General features: G+C 41.9%; 1 protein-coding gene across 5 annotated transcripts in view; it reads left to right on the top strand.

Annotated features, from left to right (window-relative positions):
- Window positions 1-18,779, top strand: part of Tbl1xr1 (TBL1X/Y related 1) — a 143,176-nt gene that overhangs the window by 102,236 nt on the left and 22,161 nt on the right. For 3 of the 5 annotated variants that reach the window (XM_052180735.1, XM_052180739.1, XM_052180738.1), the window contains 6 exons: window positions 13,539-13,684; window positions 14,949-15,168; window positions 16,673-16,805; window positions 17,609-17,750; window positions 18,238-18,301; window positions 18,387-18,484. In XM_052180735.1, coding sequence (XP_052036695.1) covers window positions 13,539-13,684; window positions 14,949-15,168; window positions 16,673-16,805; window positions 17,609-17,750; window positions 18,238-18,301; window positions 18,387-18,484 — 803 coding nt within the window. Of the gene's footprint in view, window positions 1-3,933; window positions 4,037-13,538; window positions 13,685-14,948; window positions 15,169-16,672; window positions 16,806-17,608; window positions 17,751-18,237; window positions 18,302-18,386; window positions 18,485-18,779 lie in introns of all 5 variants that reach the window. The other 2 variants (XM_052180736.1, XM_052180737.1) reach the window with 1 other exon arrangement.

The raw sequence follows: 18,779 nt of genomic DNA, 5'->3' as shown, positions 1-18,779 counted from the left end.
ACAGGTTAACCTGTTCTGGGGTTGACCAATTTTTGGAAAGCATGGATTGTGTTCAGTCTTGTACTCTCTTTGGACCAAAGTTGCAATAATAGGCTAGATGGATGTAATTTGAGGAGATTGTGCTAGCTTTTCTATGCTGGTGGAACAGTGCAGCTTCCTGGTTTGATTTTTCCATCCTGGACTTTCTCCTCTTCTTTCTCAATGAGAAAGTTGTTGGTTGCTTTGTATCCTGTGGTTGATTTCCAGCAGATAGAGGAGAAACTGTATCATATAACCGGCTCTCTGTCTACTGGCTTTTCATGTCTTACTATTCAGTGCCCTCCAGTCTATGTGTTTGAACTATAATTGATTCAGTTTTCAACACAGAGTTAATGAGTTCTGTATACTCTCCCTTTTCAAAGGATCTTAGATACTTCTGTAAACAGTCAACTCTTTTGAATGTTTTATAAACTGAAGACAGCATCTGAATTATAAAGTGGTTCATCACAGGTCTAATCTATAGGCGTATAGGTAATGTTAATTAATGAAGTTGACTCTACCTATAGATTCTGGTTGACTTCTAGATTCATTGTTAAGACCCTTTAAAGTGACTAAATTTTGATTCCAATCTAGTGTTCTATAGCATCAAACTGTGATGACTATCTTGTTTGAAAACAACACAAAATTAACTGTAAACACAGGAAGAAAGTACCCTTTTATGTAAAATGAACATGCTGTCAAGTGTATTCTTTGGAGACTTACCTGAAGATGGTCATATGTCAAGAGAGAATGCATTCATAACTTTTATCTTCTGCTGTTCTGCTTTTATTACTCTCTTAGATCCCTACATTTGTTTCTGTTACATGTTATCTGTACAATAGAGCATTATATTTAAAGAATTAAATGTGTCTATAGAAAAATAGGAGATGTAGATTCAGTGATTTTTTTTTTTTTTTAAAGGACATTTTTTTCCACTCTAGTGTGAATTTCATAGAATGAATCTTAGGATTGGAAATACAATGTAAACAGCATTTATTCTTAGTTTAGGAGTCAGGTTTCTTCCTTTTTACAAATCTGCCCAGATGGCACGTATGTGGTCATGTATGAGTTCGGTGGTGTGGCACCATTTGCATGTAGAAGATGAGCCCCACCTTCCACTTTGTTGTTTGCTGCTGTGTTTTTTTGCCAGCTCCCAAGATGCTCCTGTCTCTGCTCTGTCTCACGCTAGGATCTCACTCTAGGATCTCACGCTGTGGTTTCCAGCTGTCTGGACTCTGCTCCTTCTGCTTGTGTGCCTAGTGCTTTGATCATCGAGCTGTCTCTCTAGCCTGGCAGTTTGCCAGCAGCCATCCTGAAATCATAAGCACAGAAACCATAGTGTTGACACACACCAAAGTAGGTGTATTATTAGCTATTGCTTAAAGAATTTAATTGATTTGGCCATGTGTGGTGGGTCACACCTTTAATTCCAGGACTTGGCATGCAGAGGCAAGTGGATCTCTATGAGTTCAAGGCCAGTCAGAGCTACATAGACTCTACGTCAAAAAACTAGAATTTGAAAAGATATGATTTGATTTTGTTAAACTTGGTCTTAAATTTATTTTTCATTAGTTAATCAAAACATGGAACATATATTTTTTTACTCAGGGGGTTTCTTCCTGAGATTGTATAGTCACATTAAGATCTTCATGTTTTCTTTGCTCTATACTTTATAAATATGTTTTCATAAGCAGGGTGTTATTTAGTCTTTAAATAATAAAAAGTCCTTGCCTTTCAGAAGACGTGAAAGTGTCTCAAAGCTCTCCTTTGATACTTTGTATATACAAAATTGTATTGCCTTAAACATTAGTATGGTTTTAATTATTTTTAGTGAGCTGGGAAATTAAAAGTAGTATGCTTTTAGTGCTAGGTGTTAATGTTCATCTGCTCCTCTTCAGTCATTCCTAAAGGGTATAGATGTTCAAAGATGGGATCTGTTTCTGAAGGACAGATTTAAGCTCTCAATTCAGCTGTTAAATTTACAGGTATCAAAGAATGATGTCATAGTCTCAAACTTGGCAATGACGAAGCCACTTGCAGTGACTGCCTTGTACCTGTAGTACCAAGCCAGTGACTCGGGACGTAGAAACAGGGTCAATGAGGCAAGCTCAAGAGGTTGTTAATGCTTAGGGAACCAGAGTGAAGCCTTCCTGCTAAGAAACAAAACTAAACAATAATGATTTTACATTCGCTAGAGCTACTATAACAAATCTCACTGACTGAGTGGCCAAAAACACCCTATTCTCAGGATCCTGGGTTCAATGGTTTACGGTCAGTGTTTTCCGAGGTTCTCTTGTGCCTGTGGGGCTGTTAAGGTTGGCATTTTCTAAGGCTCCTTTGTGCCCATACATCTGTAGTGTATCTCTTAGAAGGGTAACCCCCTTCCCCCCACAATAAAAAAAAAGAAAGAAAAGTTGTATTAGAACGTAAAGACCTTGAGAGACTCTGTCTTCACCACAGTCCTGTGTGAGGTGGGTCACTTCCTGTGCACTTGTACACAGCACAGCAGGGCACTGTTGTTCCTAGTTACACTACTTTGGGTGTAGCGTTAAAAAGTGTGACAAACCCAGCATGTTAAAGAGGTGCGTGTGCCGCTTGTCTTGGCTTCACACAGTCAGCTTGCATAGCTTTCATGTGGTCCTCGTGAGCGGCCTGGCCACAGATGAGCGATGACTGTCCAGGCGCTCGCCCCCATTCAGGAGTACGCCTGGAGAGGACGCTGTGTCTGTCTCAGCCCTTGCTCAGTAGGGATTACATTGTGCGCACCGTGCTCTGGCTGCCTTTGAAGATGTACCATTTGAGATAGCGTTGTGTGCAAACTGTTGTGACTGCCTGCACTGCTCATGTAGATTGGTGACTTGGGTCAAGGTTTGAGATTAGCAGTGGCACCTACTAGTGTGGAGATCTCATTTATCCACTCTGTCCTGCACTTCTGGTAGCTATCACACATTAGTATTTGAATATTTCTGAGTAATAGCCTTGCCCATAGGAATGGTTTTCTCATATGTCATATTGAAGTGAGTAACAGATACTGAAAAAGGATCTTTTTCCTTGAAAGTTTTTTTCTCATTTTGTTTTTCTTTTTTTAGAAATGTCATAGGAGGGCTAATATTTAACATACAATAATTACTGTGACATATACGTTTCAGTGTCCATAAATAAAGTTTTAGTGAGACACCACCATCTTCTTTTGTTTGCATTTACTGTCTTACACCACACCAAGTAGTTGTTACGTGCTGTATGGCTGGCAGAACCTCAAATATTTACTGGCTCTTAAGAGAAAATTTCTGACCTCTTCTTAAATTATGAAAATAGATTTATGTTAATGTATACTTAAAAGTCTTGTCTTAGCATGTTTCTTGCCCTTCGTCATCCTATTAGTAAGAGAATGCAGCATTATAAGGCTGTTGCAGGCTCGTGGCTTTATGCATATCCAGATCCTGTGTATATACACACACAGACTTGACCTCTGTTAGGAGATTCTGAGACAGAGAGAGCAAGTCTACTAGGAGTGCAGAGATTATGGAGAGAGCTACAGGTCAGGATTGGGCTTCCTCCCTGCTCAGGCCTTTAAGATTGTGCCTTTTATGTTATGCCAAAATCTTAACTCTTGCCTTTTTTTTTTTTTTTTTTAAGTTAAGGAGACTATAAAGGGAGATTTGACATGCAATGCTAAAGGCCTTTGTGGATTTTTTACCTTTTCAACAGGATGTTACCCTGTAGAAAAATAGCACTAGTTATGTTTTGTGTATGTGGTTTTACTACCTATGGAAGTAACTATATTAATACTGCAAAGCAATAAGAACCTTTGTTTTACATCATTTTATAACATTAAATGTTTTTTCTACAACATTGTTTACATTTTGTTTCAGTATACTTGTACTGAGAAAATAATGAACTTTGTTTTATTTTTAGGGTTATGTCCTGTGTTGTGACCTCATGGTTTAAGTGGGAATAAAGATGAGTATAAGCAGTGATGAGGTCAACTTCTTGGTATATAGGTACTTGCAAGAGTCAGGTGAGTACTGCTATAAAGATAGAGGCCTCAAATTCTTTCACTATTCTCAAAATAATTTTTTTGCATTTGAAATTTGTAACAGTCCAAACTGTTGAGCTTGTCTGTTTCTTGCTGTCTGGACTGCCACTTTAAAGCTGTGTTTGCTGCATGGTTTAACTCTCTGACTCTTTCAAATATGTTGGGATCTTCTCAGGCAAATACATATAACTAGCAGTTTGCCTTTTGATGTTTAGAGGTCATTTTTAATTAGGAAGGTGTTATGACGTGACATTGTTGCATATGTTTAGTAAGGACTCAGAAACATCAGCTTAGTAATGTATATTGCATGTACACAGTTAATTATTACTCCTACTTATGGTAAGAATCATGAAAGCTAAATTAATATTTTCAGAATATCTTATAGGTATTAATCCCAATATATTTATTAAATATATTTTGATCTGAATTCTGATTGATGTATTCGGGAGTTATTGCTATAGATCATTGAATGTGGTTTGCAATTAATGTTGAGATATTGAACATCTCTGGTTTCTAGATAATAAGTTCTAATAATAAAGAAGTAGGACTGCAAGTGAAATGTTGCTGAACCACCAAGAGGTGTAAATACCACTCTTCTCTCTGAGTAGCTGGGAAGATAATATGTGATCAGAAAAAGAGCTGAGAGGAAAAGAGCTCAGAGTAACTAACCATGGGGGAGGGGTAGAAAGAAAAAGACAGTACTAAGCAGAGTGGGGGCGGGGGTGGGTTGGAGAAGATCATCCACTGGGAGGCAAGGAGAGATCTGAGAGATAAGGGTAACCACCCAGCAGAGCATCTGCGGCTGGGAAGCTTTGGACTTTGTTTATACAGTGAGGGGAGAAGCAGATCAAACAGACTCCCAGAGATGTTTAATACACAAAGATTAATAAAGTCACAGAACAGTAGCCCTGGTGACTGTTCCCAGTTCAGCCTGTGAAAGTGTTTACAAGTTATTATGTAACACTTTACCTAACATGGGGAGGATTGGTTGTGTGGATACCATAGCTCAAACCACAGTCTTGAAGCTTTTGATGAATAGTCATCAAGCAGTGTGAAGAACTGGTGGCTCTTTTAGAAGTGTATTAGAAAGACTACTCACTGTTTATGGCAAACCACAGGGCATTACTGTTTCTCCAGTGCCCAGGGGAGGCAGGCGAGGTGCCTTACAGTGTTAATTGCTTGCTCAGATTCTCCTGTTTCCAGACAGTTCTACAAACTACTGTTTATATTTCTACAAGAAAATAATGAGAAAAGGGGGGAGGTAGCAAAATATTGATCTGTTTAATTTCTGAAAGAATACCCAGTGATGCAATATTAAAAGTCTCATGCAGTTACCTGTGTTCTTGGTGAATACACATGTGAATTACACATGTGTTTGGATGATGTAGGTTACAGTGGAGATGAAGGGAGAGAGCTGACAGTGTGGTGCCACCTGCCACCCAGTGTGGGGAGTCACATGGTCAGAAAGTGTGACCTAGCTACAGATGGTTTAAGGGTAGCCTGGGCTATATATAAAACCAGTTGTATTTGCAAGGACTGTGAATAGTCATCTCAAGTTACATCTTATGTAATCAGTGTGCGTTGCATTATCAAATGGACTTTTTGTTATGTCTTACCATTATATTTTCATTGTATTGCCATTGAAGAATTAGTAAATACCATGTATAGAAGTGAAAAACTATCTTTATAACGTTATATTGTAACTTATTGTGGTAGGAGAAAATTGGTGTACTTGATGACATTTTAACTGAGGATATTTATCTTCCTGGTGAACCTTACCATAAATGTCAAAATACCTTTTATTCCAGAGTTTATGTCTGGTATTGTTTATGTTCTTGGCTGTTTGTATTAGAAGCTCTTGGAAAACAGCAGGAGGTCCAGGTGACTCAGGCCAAACAAAGTTTAAAGGGCATGTTTGTGTGTCAGTCATAGGACAATTTAAAATTTTCAGAGATGGCTGGCAAGATGGATCAGTGCATGGAAAGGTGCTTGCCTTGAAATCTGGTGACTCATTTTGGATCCCTGGAACCCATAAAAATGTGAAAGAGAACACAGTCCATGAAGTTCTCTTAACTCCATCTCCCCTAATAATAACAATAATAAATAACAATAACAATTACATTTTAAAATAGTTACGTTTTCTCAAAAAAAGACAGCGAAAGAAGTACACATCATATATGCAACACGTTCGTGAACTTATGAATAATGACTTAGTCTAAACAGCCTGAAAGGTACACATACTGAGATGTGGACTGAGCTGTGTCTTCCAAGAACCATCATTAATAGTGCTGAGTGTGTAGACAAAGGTCAACAGTCGGGTGTGCTTTTATATATATAAGATGACACCAGACTTTGCTTTTAAGTTTCTTCCAGATGCAGAAGACAGTAGAGTGAAATAATGTTACAGTTCTGTGAAATCAATACAAGAATCTGGAACCTAGTGTCCCAGTCACTGCAGACTCCATTGGCTGTAGATTTGAACACTTACCTTGTGTTCGGATAACTAAGCCTTGGTTCTGACGTTCAGTGCTACATGACTGTTGTCATCTCTGGAAGCTTGGGGTTCAGTTGTATCTGCACTTGATTTCAGGGGTGCTTATGACAATCAGTTAAATACTTAAGCAATATGATACAAGTTGCTTGAGTCATAACTATTTCTCTTGAAATGTCTAACAACATAAAAGAAGCCTTCTTCCTTCTTACTCATCATCCCCTATGAAATAAGGAGCTAGGCAGAAAGGAAGTCAGGGCATAGCGCCCTTGACAGAAATGCTTGAACTAGTGCTTTAAAAAAGTGACTGGACTAGAGGAGTGTCTCCTGGTTCTCAGGTGAGGAAAGCCTTAGGAAGTGCTGGTTCTGTTTTGATAAATAGTTGGTTTAGAAGTAACATTTGCCAGTATGAATTTGTAATGTCTGTTCCCTGAATACTGTATTTAATGTTGACTAAACTGTTGTATTCTTACATAGAGGGAATGAAGCTATTTTAGTCTTAACCTCTAGATGACTAACTTCAGAGATGGGGTTGTTTTTTTGAAAAGAAATGGCAGGATGATAGTTCTTAGTTCTCAATTGGGGTTGCCATTCCAAATTGGCTGGCCCTCACAGGTCAAGATGAAGACAAAAATATTGACCATTATTGAGCTTGTTATGAAGTACTGTAACTGTGCACTTCTCTCAGGTTTGGCTCAGTTAACTTCATGATGAGAAGATTGCTGAGGCCCCACCATTCAGCATTTTCAGGAATCCAATCTAATGTAGCAAATACCTCTTAGGAAATGATTTTTTTCCCTGTGAGGTATCCTAAAAATTCAAAGTAATTATTACATATAAGTAAGGATTGACTTGAACCAGTGTTCCTCCTGTAGTTAGTGTTTGCCCCAAGGTATAAATTTGAATAGCTTATTGACTTACCTGGCTACTCTGTCACGATGAACCATGTAATTGAACCTAACGCAGTGTTCCACTAGAGCTAAACTGATGTGGATTTTTCCTACCACCCCAATCCATATCCAATTTTGTTTGTTAGGTGGGGGTGTTAAATAAAATTTCCTAATAATTTCTTGTGAGATTACTAGTATTTATTCTTCTAGCTGCTTTGTTTAAGAAGATAAAATTTCAGCCAAGCTCTGGTGTCGCATGCTTTTAATTCTAGCACTTGAGAGGCAAAGGCAGGTGGATCTCTGAGGTCAAGGCCACCCAGGGCTGCAGAGAAACCTTTTGCTTCTTTTGTTTGGAGAAGTCTTCACAGATTTGAGTGTCATTGCATATATCTTCAGATGCACGGTAGACATCTCTGTTGATGCCACAAAACAAATACATTTTATGACTAAGTAGAAATTGCAAAAATCAAAATGCACTTACTACTACTACTACTACTAAAGCCAGTAAATCATTAGATTATGATGTTGGAAAGTCTTAAGAAGAAAGCCCCCATGGTTTTAGAACTGAGAGTCATGGGGCAGACAGTCCAGGTTAGCACCTCTTCAAGAAGTATCAAGTCTCCTGGATGTAGGTAGGCCTACTATCATACTGTGATCTTTGTGATACAGTGCTTATCCAAATGATGTAGAAAGTGGAAACTCCTAGCCAAAATATCTGATATCCAAACTGCTTCAAAATCCAATATAATCTAATTTAATACAAATAGAAAATTCCTCATCTAATCTCATGTTGACCTGTCATAGTTAAAATACAGGCACAATACAGTGTTACAAAGAATCCGTCCTGAGTTTTATAACAAGTGATATATACTGTAAATGAATCTATTTTAACATGGGTATCAGTCCCAAGAAAGCAGTCGCCTTTTAGATATGCAGAGGTTTCAGAATCTGAAGTTAGGAGTACATATGGCTTTTTCAGACGTGAAATACTTGACCCAAGCTTTAGTTACAAGATCACACATCAAAACAAAAAACAAAAAAACAACAAACAAACAAAAAAAACAAAAAACACCCATGCACTGTCTTTAACTTAGAACAACTTGGAATTGTTTGACATTAAACTTCTATACCAGTCGCACTTCATTCATTTCTCTGCTTTGACAGTTTTCAGTTAATCTCAGTAGTGTTAATAAAATGTCAGTAACCAAATGACAACACAGTTTCTGTTGACTCATACAAAGGTAAGAAAGTAGGTAATCTTCCTGCCCTGTCCCAGGCAGGCCTCACCGCCCACTTTAAACTGGCTATCAGTAGTTCACCTCTAGCCATGCAGAACAGAGCACAAGGAAGCTGAGGATGTGTCTAGCTTCAGTTTGCCTTTCAGTGAGGTGAGTAGTCACAGACTGCACTTGTGCATCTTTATAATAAAGTATGTGATAAAGTAAGAATTAGGACTTTTAGACTCTTAAGTCAGTTTTTCTTATTTTTTAAGTGAAACGATCATTTTGTATAGCATAGGAAGTTTCTGTTTCTCATTTCAAGTGACAGTGTAAAAAGTGTAAAAGACCAGAGTAGTTGCTCAATGTTTGTCTCACTGTCTTTTTCTTTGCCTTTGTTTTGGGTTGTTATTTTTGACATGGTATTGCAGAACTACAAAGAAACCTGTACGTTACTAGTGGCTTTATGTATTTGTGTACTGTTTGGAAAGCAGCATGATGCTTATAATGATCATCCTTAAATTCTGTTTTTCTCTCCCCCCCTTCACACCCTCTCGTGCACGCGCGCGCGCGCACACACACACACACACACACACACACACACACACACACACGCACGCAAACACGCGCACACTCAACATATTTTGGGGAAACTTTTATGAATGGCAAAAGCCATCCATTCACATAAGGTAGGAATCTGTACAAAAGAGAACTCCATAGCTTAATGCTGTGATCCTGGTTAAATAGCTCAGAGGCTGTAATCTTCATATAGGCTCTAACTAGTTAGTAGAGTTGCCTTTTTTTTTGCCTGTTCCAGTGTGTGGAGAATGCTAGGGGTCAGACAAGCCAGGCGCTTGGGTGTAGGTGGTCTAGCACCAAGCTTACTCCTCAGTCCTTTTTTTTAAAAGTGAAATTTAGGGGTTAGAAGCATGTGTCTGGTATGTGAGAGCTGTCTGTACCTCTGCAGAACTGAACAGTCTTTTTTAGTGCCCCTCCCCTTTGTCTTTTCTGAAAGCTGAGACTAGAAGGCACAGCTATAGGGTGTGGGTAGCGTGAACCATGTGCAGGTTCTGAGCATTACTAGGCTGAAATAAGTCAGCTCCATCTCCCTACTTGGGCACTGTGGTGTTCATTTAAGCCTTGCCTTGGGGGACAGGGAAGAGATACTTTGCTTGTCCAATTGCCCTATATGATAGCCATGATATTCGAGAACCATTTCTTTTTTAAATTCTTGTCTTTCGTGTTTTCAAAGTAGAGTTACCAGGCTCCTGAGAACTCATTATCCTCTTAAAGCCTAGCTTGTCCTTGGAAAACAAGGACACTTAACCAAGCAGTGTAGAAAATCAGGAACTGTGCGATTGACTGTATAATTCAGGCGCGCGCACACACACACACACACACACACACACACACACACACACACACACACTCATACATGTGCAAATACTCACCCTGCCACTGTCTGTCTCTTCAGGGGCTCCTCGGCCTCCTGCCTTTAGGTATCCTACATGCATTCTTGAGGTCCTGCTTATATCAGACTCACTTTTACCTGTGAAAAGAAGTGATGCTGGCGTCAATGAGACAGATTTCAACAGCTTTCAGATTTAACAAATTCCCTTTGCTCTTGTATACATTTAACAGGATTTTCTTCACATAAGTGGGAGCTTAAAGGGAAGCATAAACCTGGTTCAAGTTTTAGTGTTTTTTGTTTTTGTTTGTTTGTTTTTTAAACAAAGATTATGGTTTTTCTGGAGCGACCGATTGATTTTTACATATTCCAAAATGTGCTATAATGGAGTATGTTCTGACTAGATTTTTAAACAGGTAACTTACTAGTTTCCCAGAGTTAAAGGATTACTGTAATTGAACCCTTTCCTTGGCTGCCATATCAAATAGGCAGATTAGATTGTTTGGTTTAGCATTTACTGTGCATGTGTACCTGCTATGGTTACAGGAGAAACTAGTTAGCCTGGGATAGTGAGATGGCACTTACGAAGACTGTAAGGCTCAGAGGTATGGGCTAGTGGGGCATAGTGACGACTCCAGATACCATTTGCCATCACTTAGACTTAGTGTGTGCACTGGGAATTGTGGCATTGTGGGGAGATGAGATTTTGGAGAAAGGTAGGGCTAAGCTGCAGAAATGGCTGTGCCTATGTTGCAGGGCTTTATTGTGACAGCTGAAGTGATTAGCAGTAGGGTTTGTTAAGTGGTGCTGTTGGGTAACTAAGGAGGAAGGGAGGGACAGACAGACGGACTTAGGAGCAGGAACAGTCCAAACAGGGTGAGGAAGACTAAGTTTTGTTGTAGATGACAAGAATAGGTTCAGAGAGAATCCTAACAGTTTGGCCGTAGAAGCTCGGCCTGTCGGAGGTTGGACGTGAATGGACAGGGGAGGTGGGAGTTTGTGTAGCTGACCTCCAGGTGAGGTCAGCTAGAGTTTTCCAAGGAAAAGAGTTTCCAGAAGGGAAAGAAGAGTGGCTGTGATAGGCCAACACTGAGTGACCCTGTGCATGTGAGTACCACTGGAGACGGCATTCCAGTTCAATGACTGGTCAAATGTGTACACGTAGGCCTTTCTGGGGGTAGTAGGATGGGGAGTTCAGCTAGCCGGCAGCTGGTCCTGGCTGCCTCTTTGCTGTGCAGATCACTCAGCATATTCGCAGTGTCTTGAGGCTCCTACTAGCCCTCTCCACGTCTGGCAAATCAAACCCTGTGTGCTTCGCTTTCCTGCTCAGCTTGGACTCTACCTGTGACCGCAAGCGCTGACATTCTTGGACACACAATTAAGCTTAAACAGGAAGCAAGATGGATAGGCCTGGAGTCTAAGAGTGCAGAGCAATGCTGCATTTGAGGAGATGTAGAGGAAATCAGATTTTCGTCCGTTTATAACTGTAAATGAGCACAGTCACCGTCTCTATCCTGGTTGTAAAGTTCGTATGGTGTCCCAGTGTTTCATGGGATGGCCTGTCCTCTTTCTCAGTCCCTGAGGGACAGCTGAGCAGCAGTGGCCTGCTTCTTCCATATTTTGACTTTTTAAGAGAAGGATGCAGAATGGATTTGAGTCTTTAAGGCGTCCTGTGACTGTTTTCCAGCCTTAATTCGTAATAGAATATAATCAAAATCTCATGTACCTATGTTGTCTAGCACACAGTGCTTTCCATAATGGCATCTTTTATTTCAAGGTTTTCCCAGGTGGTTCCCCTGCCTCCATTCTTTGATTGTTGAGGACCTTACTGAGGGTGAGGGCCTGCATTGCTCCTGACACAGAAATCTCCTGTCTCCAGCTCCATCCCCTCCCCTCCCGCCATCTTCCCTCATGCTCCCAGTGCTTAGTCCTCGCTTCTGTGCTGCTGCTCCGTGACCTGACAGACTGGCCTTGGAGTTTCTGAAGTATGGATAATGCCTCAGGATGGTCTTCCATCTCATGCCACATTTGTCTCAGCCATCTTTGTGATCTCTAATTAAACAGAAAACTCTTAAATGTCCTTAATCACAAGCTAATCTGTGGGTGAAATCATCAAGTTAAAATTAAAAGCAAGGTCTCTAAGAAATTCCTTTCTTCCCTCTCCCACTGTGGGCCATTAAGGCAGAAGTAGGAGCTTTGAGACCCAGCCACCTGTACATTACCCACCCTCAGCCTTCTCCCGTCAGCTGCTATTTGGAATCATGCAGCGTTTTAAAGCTTGGTAGACTGCGATGGGGTTTCAGGAAAGAGAGTGACCGCCCTGTCCGGTACTGGAACTTTACTTTGCTATCTGGACTAGATTTTCACAATAGTAAGAAGGAAGCTCATGTAAGGAGATTGCCTATATACCCTCATACTTTTAAGTATTTTTTTTAATTATTTAATTTTTTCAGATGAACTGTGTGGCTCCATTCCTACCTACCCTGGAATATGGTGCATAGTCCGCTTGCCTCCTGAATGCTGGGACTGATTGTTGTTAAAGGAGGCCTAGAAACTGTATTTTCACTTTGTAGTTCCTATGAGTTTGATTAGAGCCGGGTGGTAGATTCCAGCACTCAGGAAGCAGGCACAGATCTCTGTGAGTCTGAGGCCAGTTTGTTCTGTAGAGCAAGGTCCAGGATAGCCAGGGCTACACAGAGAAACCTTATCATAGAGAAACAACAACAAAAAGTTTGTTTAGATGAGTTATTACTAAATAGTAAAATTCGTATTTTTTTAGTCAGTGAATATTTAAAACTCATGTATAATTCAGTTACAATTTGATTTATATTTCCTTTGGAAACAGTTTCCTACAGCCCAGGTTGCTCTCTGTGTAGTCCAAGATAATCTTGAAGTGTGATCTTCCCTCCTCTGCACGTCTGAGTGCTGGCAGAAGAATGGGTGTGCACCATCGCACACAGCCTGGCAGCCTCGCTCCCAGAAACCAGATGCATGGTGGGCAGGCACTGCTGACCCACTCACATCTGCAGCCCCGGGCTGGGTCACTTGACTTGTTTCTGTTGTTTTCTAGTTTGGGTTCTTTCTTTTCTTTTTAAATATGCCATAGAAATAGGATCTGTCACATGAATCTTGATTTAATGTTGCCTCATGAGGCAGTTGAAGCGTGATGTATCTCATGGCTTTTCAGTGTTTTGCATTTGATGTGTTTTCTTGAGGGAAGTTGTATTACTGTTGTACAGTTAGAAAAACTGAAGCCGTGTAGCCTGTTAGAAGCCAGGAGAACACTGAGCCTGAGCAAAGGACAGTAGAAGGCTGATGTGTTTCTCTGTTAATATTTCTATTTTAAATCATATTTTAGCTGTCAGAGTACAATGTCAAGTGATGGTATGTAATTATAAAAGATAAAGTTTTTTCTGTTTGTAATTTAATGTGATGTTTCTGGCAACATACGTTCTCACGGTGCTTCTTTTGCTTTTAGGATTTTCTCATTCTGCGTTTACCTTTGGTATAGAGAGCCATATAAGTCAGTCCAACATAAATGGCGCCCTGGTCCCGCCCGCTGCACTCATCTCAATCATCCAGAAAGGCCTGCAGTATGTAGAGGCGGAAGTCAGCATAAACGAGGTAAGCGCATGAGGTTCATGGCAAACACTAATTGTGCTTCTTAAATGTGTTTTTTAAAATTTTTATTTATTTTATTGTTGTTATTGTTGTTGTTGTTGTTGTTATTATTATTATGTATCTGACCTTGACTTCACAGGTTCGGACAGATTAAGATTATTCTTCATAAATGTACCAGTCTTCATACCAGCAGACAATTTCTGTATATTATTAATTGTGTGTGTGTGTGTGTGTGTGTAAGCAAAGGAAATCATATTTAACACATAAGTAATTTTGCTGGATAGTACTGAGAACAAACTGATGGCAGGGGCATAGAAAACCATTGTTAGTTCATGTACCCTGATTGAGGAAGGCTCTTTATTTATAATTGATGCCAACATTGATTCTCAGAGCTTAGTGTCCAAAGTTCAGGTGTCAGTAGTGTGTTTGTTTCCAGTGTTGGCATGCTTCAGTGCCTGGGGCACTCTTACCTGCTCCCTGATTCTATAAGTTAGCTTTGTAGCACAGCCAAACTCATTTACCTCTGGCTTGTCACTGGGTAGCTAGAAACTGGGTAGACAGTCACTGGGAACATGAGGCGCTGTTACAAGGATCTTCAGATCATTAATAAACACACACTGCATGCTCTTTCTGAGCAGAACTTTGTTGTAGCTACAATGTTTAGTGTATGGCCAGAATTTGTAGAGGTGAACACATATCTCCTCTCATTTTTTGGTAAAAGTAAGTGAAAAGATTTTAGCTGTTTAAAGTAGTCTTTAAATACCTGTTGGTATCCTTAGGGGTGGTTCCTACATTACAACAGTTAGCATTATCTGCGGATGTTCTTCATTTACACCTAATGTCCAGTTTGTATATCATATACATCTAGTCATTTATGTGTTATGATCATCCCATAATGTTTAGAGAAAACCATAAGATAAAGATCTGCTCCAGGTCAGTACAGGTGCATTCCTTTATTCCTACTGATTCCTACTGATATTGGTCAATGTTTTTTACTGATAGCTTTCCTTACCCGAATGTTGTTATACACTGTCATTTTATTATCCTTAGGCTCTTGTGAATGGCCTCTTGTATTGGTTTGTCTTTGTGCAGAGCTGAGCAGGGTCTCAGAGACGTTGGTGGCTGCGTGCATTGTCTGTCTTGCCCCCTCCCTCCTTCTTGCCCAGGTTCAGGGTTTGCTCAGAATGAAGTTCTTCATTTTGTTAATGGAATGTTCGTTAACCTCATGACTACATCTCATTTTTCTTTCCCGGTTTTCCAACCCCAGGATGGCACCTTGTTTGATGGTCGACCCATCGAGTCTCTGTCCCTGATAGATGCTGTTATGCCCGATGTGGTCCAGACAAGACAACAAGCCTACAGAGACAAGCTTGCACAGCAGCATGCAGCCGCCGCAGCCGCAGCCGCAGCCACGAACCAGCAAGGATCTGCAAAAAATGGAGAGAACACAGCAAACGGGGAGGAGAATGGAGCACACACCATCGCTAGTGAGCAGAGGCTGCTTAGTACTCAGCCCACGCTGTCTCCCTGCAGCGCACACTGCCTCCCTGAAGCACACACTGCCTCCCTGCAGCACACACACTGCCTCCCTGCAGCACACACTGCCTCCATGCCGCATATACTGCCTCCCTGCAGCACACACTGCCTCCCTGCAGCACACACTGCCTCCCTGCCGCATACACTGCCTCCCTGCAGCACACGCTGCCTCCCTGCAGCACACACTGTCTTCTTGCAGCACACACTGCCTCCCTGCAGCACACGCTGCCTCCCTGCAGCACACACTGCCTCCCTGCCACATACACTGCCTCCCTGCAGCACACGCTACCTCCCTACAACACATGCTGCCTCCCTGCAATGCACACTGCCTCCCTGCCGCATACACTGCCTCCCTGCAGCACACACTGCCTCCCTGCCGCATACACTGCCTCCCTGCAATGCACACTGCCTCCCTGCAGCACATACTGCCTCCTTGCAGCACACACTGCCTCCCTGCAGCACACATTGCCTCCCTGCAGCACACACAGCCTCCCTGCAGCACACACACTGCCTCCTTGCAGCACACACTGCCTTCCTGCAGCACACGCTGCCTCCCTGCAGCACACACTGCCTCCCTGCCGCATACACTGCCTCCCTGCAGCACATACTGCCTCCCTGCAGCACATACTGCCTCCCTGCAGCACACACTGCCTCCCTGCATCATACACACTGCCTCCCTGCCGCATATACTGCCTTTTTGCAGCACACACACTGCCTCCCTGCAGCACACACTGCCTCCCTGCCGCATACACTGCCTCCCTGCAGTACACACTGCCTTCCTGCAGCACACACTGCCTCCCTGCAATGCACACTGCCTCCCTGCCTCATACACTGCCTCCCTGCAGCACATACTGCCTCCCTGCAGCACACACTGCCTCCCTGCAATGCACACTGCCTCCCTGCCACATACCCTGCCTCCCTGCAGCACACACACTGCCTTCCTTCAGCACACACTGCCTCCCTGCAGCACACACTGCCTCCCTGCAGTGCAGTGCCCCGTCTGTCCATAGAGCCACACTGATACCCAGTGTTTGCCTCTACACAGTTCACATTGTATACCTAAGGTTCCAAAAGCTAAATGGACTGTGTGTTCGTTCCTAAATGTTTCTGAAACCTTTTTCTGCTCCTAAGTGGATTTTGCATCTGCATTTGATTTCTGAGTAAAATTTTAATTGTGTCTGTTAAAACCATCCAGCAAGGCTCTGACATTGAGCAATAAAGATGGCTCATGCTGTATGAATGATATCAGCAACCCCTACTGGCAGAACGTAGAATAGTATTGTCACAGACTGATTCATTCAGCCATGCTGAGTGCAACCTTTCCCCCCTTTCTTCTTACCACTTCCCCATGTGCATTCCCTGGGCATAAACACACTTTTAAAACTAGTACTTGCTAGTCATATTTGCTAGACACGTGCTTGCCTTCTGACAGAACTGCTACTTCTTATGATGCAGATAATCACACCGACATGATGGAAGTCGATGGAGATGTGGAAATCCCTTCCAATAAAGCGGTTGTGCTTCGGGGCCACGAATCTGAAGTTTTCATCTGTGCCTGGAACCCTGTTAGTGATCTCCTTGCATCAGGGTAGGTTTTGCAAAGAGCTTTCTAGCTATTGAGAATTTTGCTTGGTTTTTGGCAGGCTTTACTGTTGTGATCATAAAAAGAGAAAGAGGTTTGAGAATGTGTTCTGTGGCGGTATGGTCAGGGGGTGCCTCAGCGGGCCCATAGCGCACATCCCTTCCCCCAAGGAACAAGACACACACCGACATAGTATAAGAATAGAATTCATTTAGGGCATGGGAGGGGAGTTAAGGGGGTAGTGGAGGCAGAGAAAGGCAGAGAGAAGGAGAGAGTAGAGAAGCAAAGCCCGGCCATGACCACGTGGAGAGAGGGGGAGGGGAGGAGGGCCCAAGAAGGGGTAAGAGAGAAGCTGAGAGTGAGGGGTAAGAGAGCAGGGAGGGCGTGAGCAGCCCCCTTTATAGTAGGCCAGGCCTACATGGCTGTTACCCGGTAATGGTGGGGTGAACCCTTGACAGAATCCTAACATTTACTGTTTAACCTTGGCTAGTTGACCCCCCTGTGTCCTGGGATTATAAGCCTGCTTGGCCTTGCCCAGCACTACGGTGGCATTTAAGAATGCCTCAACAAAAGGACTGCTAAATATATTTCCCTTTCCAGCCACTTCTGTTGATTGCTTATGGTCATTTTCCCTTAGTAGATTAGTATTTCTTTTGAAGTAATATTAGAATTACTTGGTAGGAGCTCTACAATGTAGAAAAAGAAAAATATTAGAAATGTTTATGTCTGGTAGCCTACTTCTTAGTCAGGTGCTAAGTGTGTGGCTTGGGTTCTGGAATGCTTGCTCATATGAAGACTTTGACTCTAAGGTCTGGAGACTCCACGGCAAGAATATGGAACCTCAGTGAGAACAGCACAAGTGGCCCCACGCAGCTGGTGCTCAGACACTGCATACGGGAAGGAGGGCAGGACGTTCCCAGTAACAAGGATGTCACCTCTTTAGATTGGAATGTGAGTGCTCTTTTCTTGCATAAGTTGTCTGTGAACGAAGACATTGGAAGACTTGACATTATATAATCTTGAAATTAGATCCCAATTTTAGCTTCAACCTGGCTGCATATTCCCAAAGTCCTAATCAGAATTTAAAAATGAATTGAAGACTTTATTTTACTTCTTATAAAAAGCATTCTCATGGTATCATTTTTATGGTGTCCTTCCTGATCTATACCTTCCCCATCCTCACACATGGTCACATGTGAAAATGTTGTGCAGAGGGACTATAGTCTGCTCCACAGTGCTCCCTGCGGGTGCTCACACTTGGGCTGGGCCTGTCCGAGAACACTGGTTTCATCAAGGAACAAACGGGCTATTGCCAGTCCTTGCTGGCGCTTACACATAGATCAAGGTCTTTTGTGCCTGGGATCTAAATAGGCAACACTTGTGCAGCAGTTAAATGCCCATTTGAGTTGTGTAATGAACAATTGCATTTCTCTGCCAGAGCGAAGGGACACTTCTAGCAACTGGGTCATATGATGGATTTGCCAGAATATGGACTAAAGATGGTATGGAAGTTTCTAACTTTATTAATGTTCTAAATTAGAAAGTTTGAAGTAATTTTAAAGGTTTGTTTGTTTGTTTTAAATTTAGGTAATCTTGCCAGCACCTTGGGTCAGCATAAAGGTCCTATATTTGCATTAAAATGGAATAAGAAAGGAAATTTCATCCTAAGTGCCGGGGTAGATAAGGTAAGTGAGCATTCAGCGAAGCTCTATCAAGAATGCATTTGAAAGTAAATTTTTTTCTTTCCTGCTAATCACTTAGACCAGTTCATTCAAGCATGCATTCATGGCAGTAATAGAAATTTCTTATATTTCTGTTCTTTTCCTGAATCTACTCTCTGTGTCTTTTGTCGATATGACCACTCCTTGGTTTTGCCGAAGCCTGAGAATTAAGCACTGTGTGCTTCCCAGTTGATATCAGTGGGGAATGTGGTTGTCCCCAGCTAGCCAAAACCAGGCCAACAAAAATCAGGCTGTTAAC

This window comes from Apodemus sylvaticus, chromosome 4 (genome assembly GCF_947179515.1).
Source record: "Apodemus sylvaticus chromosome 4, mApoSyl1.1, whole genome shotgun sequence".
Taxonomy (NCBI): domain Eukaryota; kingdom Metazoa; phylum Chordata; class Mammalia; order Rodentia; family Muridae; genus Apodemus; species Apodemus sylvaticus.
Note: the sequence above shows the minus strand (reverse complement) of the source record. Positions and strands in the feature narration are given on the sequence as shown.